Here is a 7,247-nt window from a genome sequence, read left to right on the forward strand (position 1 = left end):
GTTTAAAACTCTTCTTACAGTCTTACTTGCTATAAATAGCTATGCAGTTTTATAATTTCAGTTAGTTGCAATCATTTTTCTACCCTGTTTATAGAAAAGTTTGAACCCTTACGACATCAAAGCATCTGAAGTCCTGTGTATGATGCATTTATGTGTTATATCACTCAATTGCTGCATTATGTAGGTGGACGAAAGAGAGAGAGATCGGGAGAAGGATAGGGACAAAGCAAACCTTCTGAAGGAGGATATGGATGCTAATGTTGCCTCTAAGAGACGGAAACTAAAAAGAGAGCATCTTCCATCAGGGGAAGCCGGTGAGTATTCTCCTGTGGCTCCACCACCTCCTCCCCTTGCTATCGGTGTCTCGCAGTCGTATGATGGACGAGATAGGGGAGACCGAAAGGGAGCCATGATGCAGCGTGGTGGTTACATGGAAGAGCAAAATATGAGGGTTCATGGAAAAGAAGCAGCCACCAAGATGACTCGTCGTGATTCAGATCCGTATCCTTAAAAGTCCACTTCATTGATCATCATGCATGTAATCTAAAAATGCATTTTATCCATTTATCTTTTGTTCTTTTACCATTTGACATGCTTGCATATTGCTGGCATTCTTAATTTTCAACCGATAGTGTACCAGAATTTGCAAGTCCTTAATCAGGGCCCAGAATGTATGACCGAGAGTGGGAAGATGAGAAGCGGCAAAGAGCTGAACAGAAGAGGAGACATCGGAAGTAGTATTCTTCGAGGGAAACTAGTTGCCTTAGTGCAAGTTGACCAACTGTTCATTTCCTCGTCTTGATGTTAGCTTAATGTACATTTTTGTTGTTTCTTGCTAGGTCGTCAGCTAAATACGCAAAAGAAATTAGAATGCTTGAACTGGGGTTTTGCCCATCATCCTTAACCCTTATGTCCCAGTTGCAGATTTGCTGTAGTCTTGGATTTTACTATTGCTTTCAAAAATTTATTTGGAAAAAGCGTGTCAAATGAGAAGTTGAAACTGATTCATACCCTGTACGAATGCTGTAAATTCAATTAGTCTTTAGTCAAGTAATTATTCCAACTCTTTATCCTCGTTTCTTCTAAATTTGATTACAGTGGTTGAGAACTGATTCTTCTGGAGGGGGAAAAAAAAAAGAACACTAACAGAAGACATGGCTTGAAATCAAATGAAAAGCTGAAGCAACTTTATTCTTATTAGAACAGAAGAATCAATGTAATGTCCACTCGAGGTTTATTCATTCATTACTACATAAATCATTTTCAGGTATGAATCTAACATGAAATTTTATTTGCCTAGAGTTGCATTCCCCATAGATACATGGGTTTATTCAGATATGATCCATGAAGATATGGCATATTATAAGGTTGATAAAAAGGATTTGCAGCACCAGGATTATACACTTGTATCTGTTCTCTTTCTCTCGTCCTTCAAATTGCTTTGACCACAAGGCAAGTTTACAGATGCATCGAGAAGATCCTCCCAGCTATCATCTTCACTATCTTCAAACCTAATCAATGGCTCTCTCTCCTCTTCGCTTGGAGCAACTCCATCTTCTTCAAATTTCTCCCATTCGGTACTCACGACAGTTCCCTTTCTAACTACAATTTGTTTGTCTCCCTCATCTTCTGTTAACTTTGGTGTCAAGTTCGATGATGCCGATGAAGAACTTGATGACAACGACGAATCTGTTAGCTGCCACATTCCATGGAGAAAAGTCTCGAGAGCCTGAATTTGTATCTGTGGAATCCGATCAACAAATGGGTATTCATATGCTCCACATAACCCCATTGCCTTACACCAATCATAGAATTCACAAAGTTGATTTGCTTGCAAAGCTGCTTTCTTGTAGATCCCAAAAGCCAATATGCAACTTTTGTACGGCATTTGAAACAAACTGTCCAATACCAAAACAATTTCTCTTCTAAATGTTGTGTAACAGATGAAACTATCCCGGATTATAAACTTCATTGCTATTTCAACAATGGAGCTCCTGGCTGCAACCCCACTTGGCCTGCACTCCATTACTCTATCAATCAAGCTTTGAAGTTGTGTCAACACTTCAATCATCCTCCCAACTAACTTCATTTTATCCAGTAAGCACTCGCTCTCAGGCGTTTCTTCATCATATGACGCTTCCCTATCCAAAGCAAAGCAATCCAGTGCTTCATTGAGCAAGTGAGCGTATGATCGAATAAATCCGTTGTAATCTTCCGGGGTCGACGACGACTCATCTCTAAAGTAACACGGGTTCAGAGACAGGTAACCGTTGGTTCGGGTCCATAACAACTCGGTTCGGAAAGGGCTGTTTTCAGGCAGTGACCTTAGCAAACGGTGGAGGAGAATCAAACATTTAAGTGCAACTCTCCAGCTGTGAGTCTTGGTGAAACGTCGAGTGAAGCTGATCGAAAAGGCGCGAAACGACGAAGGAGAGACGGAGAAGATTTTGAGAAGCTCATGAACGTATTTATCTGGTAATGGTAAATCATCTGGGGCTGTTGCCTTCACAATGATGAGTTCAACATCGCAAAATCCTCCTGCTGTTGCAACTTTAGCATAACTGACACTGCTGTGTTCTTTAACACAAGTGAAAAGTTGCCTGAGTCGCTTGTGCATGGTGTTTGTGAACTCAGAAAAAAGAGATAGAAAGAGGGTTTTGGAATGAGAGCATTAATAATTTAGCTTGGGTTTTGTTTTATGGGGATGAAAATGAAGCTTAGAAAATAACGAGATGAAGTAGAGGTTTGTTGTTAGAATATGACAGAAGATTGATTGGTATTTCAAGTGTTTTTGCTTTGGTTGGATCAAAGCTACAAGTAATAGAAAATATGTATCCTTGTTCTTTCCAAAGTTACGCTTCGTTGTCACCAGTTTGGATAATGCAATGCCATATTTTATGCTTAATTTGTTGGTGCTGTAATGTCGTATTTTCATATTCTCATTTAAATAGATAATGAATGTAAAGTGCAATATGTGTACTTTAGATTGGTTTATCAAATTACAAGTTGCCAAGAAATATGCTTCTTGTTCTTGTTCTTTTCTTGAAAACAAAGTTGGTTACAAGTGGAAACCCATTAAATAATAAAACTTTATATTTAGAATTATTCTTTCTCTTTATTTGTATAAAATAACCCCCTTTTTTATTTTTTATCAGTCCTTATTTAAGTGAGAGATGAAACTTAATTATATATTAAGAAAATAGATGGGTAAAATAACATCATTTTCTCTAAAGTGTTGTTTAATTTAAACGTATAGCATTTCTATTTGTATTTGTAAGTAGAAGGATCGACAACAATATCTATGCAACTTTTCCTTTTTCCTTTTTACTTTTGTATCATATTATTTTATCTAACAATAATCATCTTAAATTATATGTTACTTTTAGGATATGATTTAAAACCCGGCTTGACCTAATAGGTTAAACAGAGACTTAAGGCTTTCACCGAGCGAAGTTACTAATTTCCCTATTCACCCAAAACCTTAAAAATTAGAATAATGATTGACGAACAATTAAAGGTCGGGATGTTGGGGCTTTTGAAGAGGAAGGGCCTATGAGTACAATGGTGGCGACAGAGATGATTTCCGGTGAGTGAATTGACCAAAAAAAAAAAAAACTAGCAATGGCAACAGTTAGCTTTTGCCAACCATTGGCGAGGCGAACCAGGGTGGGGTGAGATGCATTTCGATCAAGAGGATGAGGAGAGTATTTTCGTGGTGATGGGGAGGGTTGTCGATGCCGACGGTGGTGAGATTTGATCGGAATCAATTGACGCTGGCGTTGGTGAGATCTGGTCAAAATCGGTCGATTCGGCCAGATCTTGGGTAGATTTTCTAGGGAATGGGCTCAAGGGATCAGGATTGTGTTTGGTGTGTCGCCGCCGCTAACTAGTCGATCGTCGATTTGTATTTGGGGTGTGTTTGCTAAATTTCAAACATGTATGGACTTATCGAGTTTTTAGGCGTGTATTTGCTAAAATTTAAACTTTTTGACACTTGGTTTGACCGGTTAAATTGATCAACCTGGGACTTGACAACTTTGTCAGGTTTCACCCCCGATTGGTTATCAAAACATTGTTTTTAGGGTAAATGACATTAGTCGCCCTGAAATATGATAAATAACAAAAATTTCTTTGAGACTTTTAAATTTTAGATGCTAAAATAAACTACAATATAATTTTTAACTATCCACTGATATCTTATTAATGACAAAAGGATTTTTGTTATTTTATTATACCTTATTTTGATCTATTCTTTAACCCTATTTTTATTCATTCATTGTGCAAATAAAATAGATTTGCATGTTTCTCAAAAATTCAAAATTGATCAAAGGTTAAATAATCGTTACCCCTAAAGTTTGAAGTTTGTGCCGACCATGACTTTTTGAATAGGTTAATTACATTGTCACCCCTAAAGTTTGGCTCAAAAATTTTTTCTTTCCATGTTCAAGAAACTAACCCTGTTGCCCCACTATTAGCTTCAAAGTTGATATTGGTTAAAAGGTTGTCGACTTTGACCACTTAAATCCCCGTTTTACCCTTACCACCTATAATTTTTTTTTTTAGCTTAACAACTTTATTATTTATTAATAAATATATATTATATAACTTAATAAATATATTTAATATTAATTTCAAAATATTTTAATATTGTTAAGAAATATTATAAAATTTATAAATAAAAAAAATTCTTACATTCAGAAAAATCCCTAAAAAATAGATAATTCCAACCCTAAATCGGAATTCATAAAAATCAAAATCAAACCTTAAAATTAAAATCATACACATCTAAACCCAAAGATCATATTCCCTTAAAATTATTAAATATATAAAATTTAAAATGCGGCTTCCTAAAAATCAAAATCCCTATAATTTAAAATACATTTAGACCTTAAAAATATTTTTTTTTTCATTTTTTATGTTAACTTAAAATTATTGTATCTTGTTGTTCACCTCTTCCTGATCAGCGTAATTTAATATGCTAACTAGTTAAAAAGTACGCGAATGAAAAAATGTTTCACACTAGTAGCGTAAAAAATTATACCAACAACGAAAGATAAATTAACCACTAGTTTTGTGGTCGGATGACAAGACTTTAGCCCTCTAAGTAGATTACTTAGAGGTCTTGTGTTTGAGTCCTACGAAATGACCACCTACCACATTTATGACTTACTTTGCCTATTGAGTTTGTAGGGTGTTGATGCGTTTACAGAAGCTTAGAGTGAGTTAAAAATAACATCAAGCAACAACACTTCAAGTTTGGCGACAACTACTCTCCAAAATGGATTGAATTGGCAACAACAACAACTCACAAAGATAATAAACAACTACACAACAACAACACAAGATAAATTAAGATGGATATCAATGATTTCCAAGCGTAAAGGCTACGCCACCAGCTTTGGAAGATCATTGACAACATAGTTAACACAAGATAACATAAATGATAAAGACCTAACAATTTTTGGCTTAAAGGTTACACCACTTGCCAATGGAAAATAGACACAACAAAAAACAACTTACAAATTAAAGATAGATATCAATGAACTCCATAACGTAAAAGCTAAGCTACTGACTATGGATATCACTAACAAGCCAATATCTCCAAGACGTAAAGGCAAAGTTACCGGTCAAGGAAGAACCACTACCAAATCTTGGCTGGAATTTGGATAAAGGATAAGAGTGAACAACTCTCACATTTTCATTCCAAAAATTCAATCTCAACTTGTATTACAATGAAGGAGAAGACTCATTTATATAGGATTACATTGGACGCCACATAAGAGAGAGAATTACAAAGTCAAATTCAAATTACAGTGAAAAGATAATTATGACAAAATTACTAATAATGGAAAGAGACAATGAATCGCCCAAAAAAGACAACCTTATCTTTGCTCGAAATGGAATGTCTTGAGCCACATAAATGTCATAGTTGCCATAGCTTTGTCTCCTCATTGAATAAACCCATGTGCTCCCAATTGACTCCATTTGAATTGATTTCCCTCCATGCAAGTACATTGAAACCAATTAAAATACTTGGGCTTTTCCTTCGTGGACTTGTCCTGGTCCAAATAAAGATTGATGGGCTTGAATGTCTTAAAGATAGATTTACATTAGGTGTTCAATGGACCCTAGGATCCGATTATTTAAAAAAAAAAAAAAAAAAAAAAAAGAAGACAAAATTTGCACTTCAAACTAGTTGGCATATTTTTAAACTAGTTGGTGGATTTTCCCATCGTAAGTGTCAAATCGACTGCAATTACTTAAATCCGACATAAACAAAATCAACATACTTTTATTTGCATCAAACACAACACCCACACCACCAACACTCACAACATTCATACAAACAATAACTTACACAACAATAATCACATTAAGCCAAAAACCCTAGAAATTTAAAATCCAAAAACCTTAACTCAAACCCAAAATTCTTACATAAACTAAAAAATCCAACAACTTCCTTCAAAGTGCCGCAATTAGATTCGTTCTCACTACCAAAGTCACCCAAAAATCAATCAAAGTGCAATTAAAATACTCATTGTAATTAATCTATAACGTGATTAATGCAATAAAGGAGTGAAAATTTGAAAATAAAAATTGGCTCCAAACTGTTTTTTTTTTTTAATGGGAGAACAATGAAGAAAATTTTGCTTATATACAAGGGTAATTTTGAAAAAAATGACATTTAGTGGTTATATGAGTATAGGGTTTGAAATTTTGATTAATTATGTAGGTCCCAAAAATTTGGTTATCTACATTAAAAACTCAATAAAATCGCTAACCATATAGACCACATTCAAAACCCAAAAATAAAATCCAAAAAATCAACCATATTATTCGTTCCACCAACGAGGGCTCCAGGCTATGTGGCGTGGTCTTCTCTATTTTTTTTTTTTCATATTTAAATATTAATATAATTCATAATTGAGATTATTATGAAATTTATGCTTAACTGTGTAATTACTTTAATACCCTTTATATGTTAAACTTCAACAGCTAGTCGCACGAATAATGGATGTCGGCATTAGTTTCCTAAATATGGAGGGGGAAAAATGTGAGCCAATTCTCAGGGATGAAAATATGATCAGCCCCTCTTGAATTTGAAAAGTAACATACTCTCATATTCAAAATCAGTAATCGGCGATAAAGGCGGAACGACATGCACCCACCCATAGTTTGCCATAAAAATAAGTTGGTACCTACAGAATTTGAAAACGAAAATTACCTACCTTCTGTCCATAGTAAAG

The 7,247-nt window shown here is 35.0% G+C and overlaps 2 protein-coding genes across 2 annotated transcripts; one reads left to right on the top strand and one right to left on the bottom strand.

Moving 5' to 3' along the window:
- Nucleotides 1-160: 160 nt before the first annotated feature.
- Nucleotides 161-1,075, top strand: LOC116105882 (THO complex subunit 2-like). Its single transcript, XM_031392272.1, has 2 exons — nt 161-501; nt 669-1,075. Exons 1-2 carry the CDS (start codon nt 248-250, stop codon nt 736-738), a joined length of 324 nt encoding a protein of 107 aa, XP_031248132.1. The 5' UTR covers nt 161-247; the 3' UTR covers nt 739-1,075.
- Nucleotides 1,076-1,197: 122 nt separating this feature from the next.
- Nucleotides 1,198-2,809, bottom strand: LOC116105881 (putative clathrin assembly protein At2g25430). Its single transcript, XM_031392271.1, has one exon. It carries the CDS (start codon nt 2,615-2,617, stop codon nt 1,397-1,399), a length of 1,221 nt encoding a protein of 406 aa, XP_031248131.1. The 5' UTR covers nt 2,618-2,809; the 3' UTR covers nt 1,198-1,396.
- Nucleotides 2,810-7,247: the final 4,438 nt, after the last annotated feature.

The sequence above is a fragment of the Pistacia vera genome, unplaced genomic scaffold (assembly GCF_008641045.1).
Source record: "Pistacia vera cultivar Batoury unplaced genomic scaffold, PisVer_v2 Contig507, whole genome shotgun sequence".
NCBI lineage: Eukaryota > Viridiplantae > Streptophyta > Magnoliopsida > Sapindales > Anacardiaceae > Pistacia > Pistacia vera.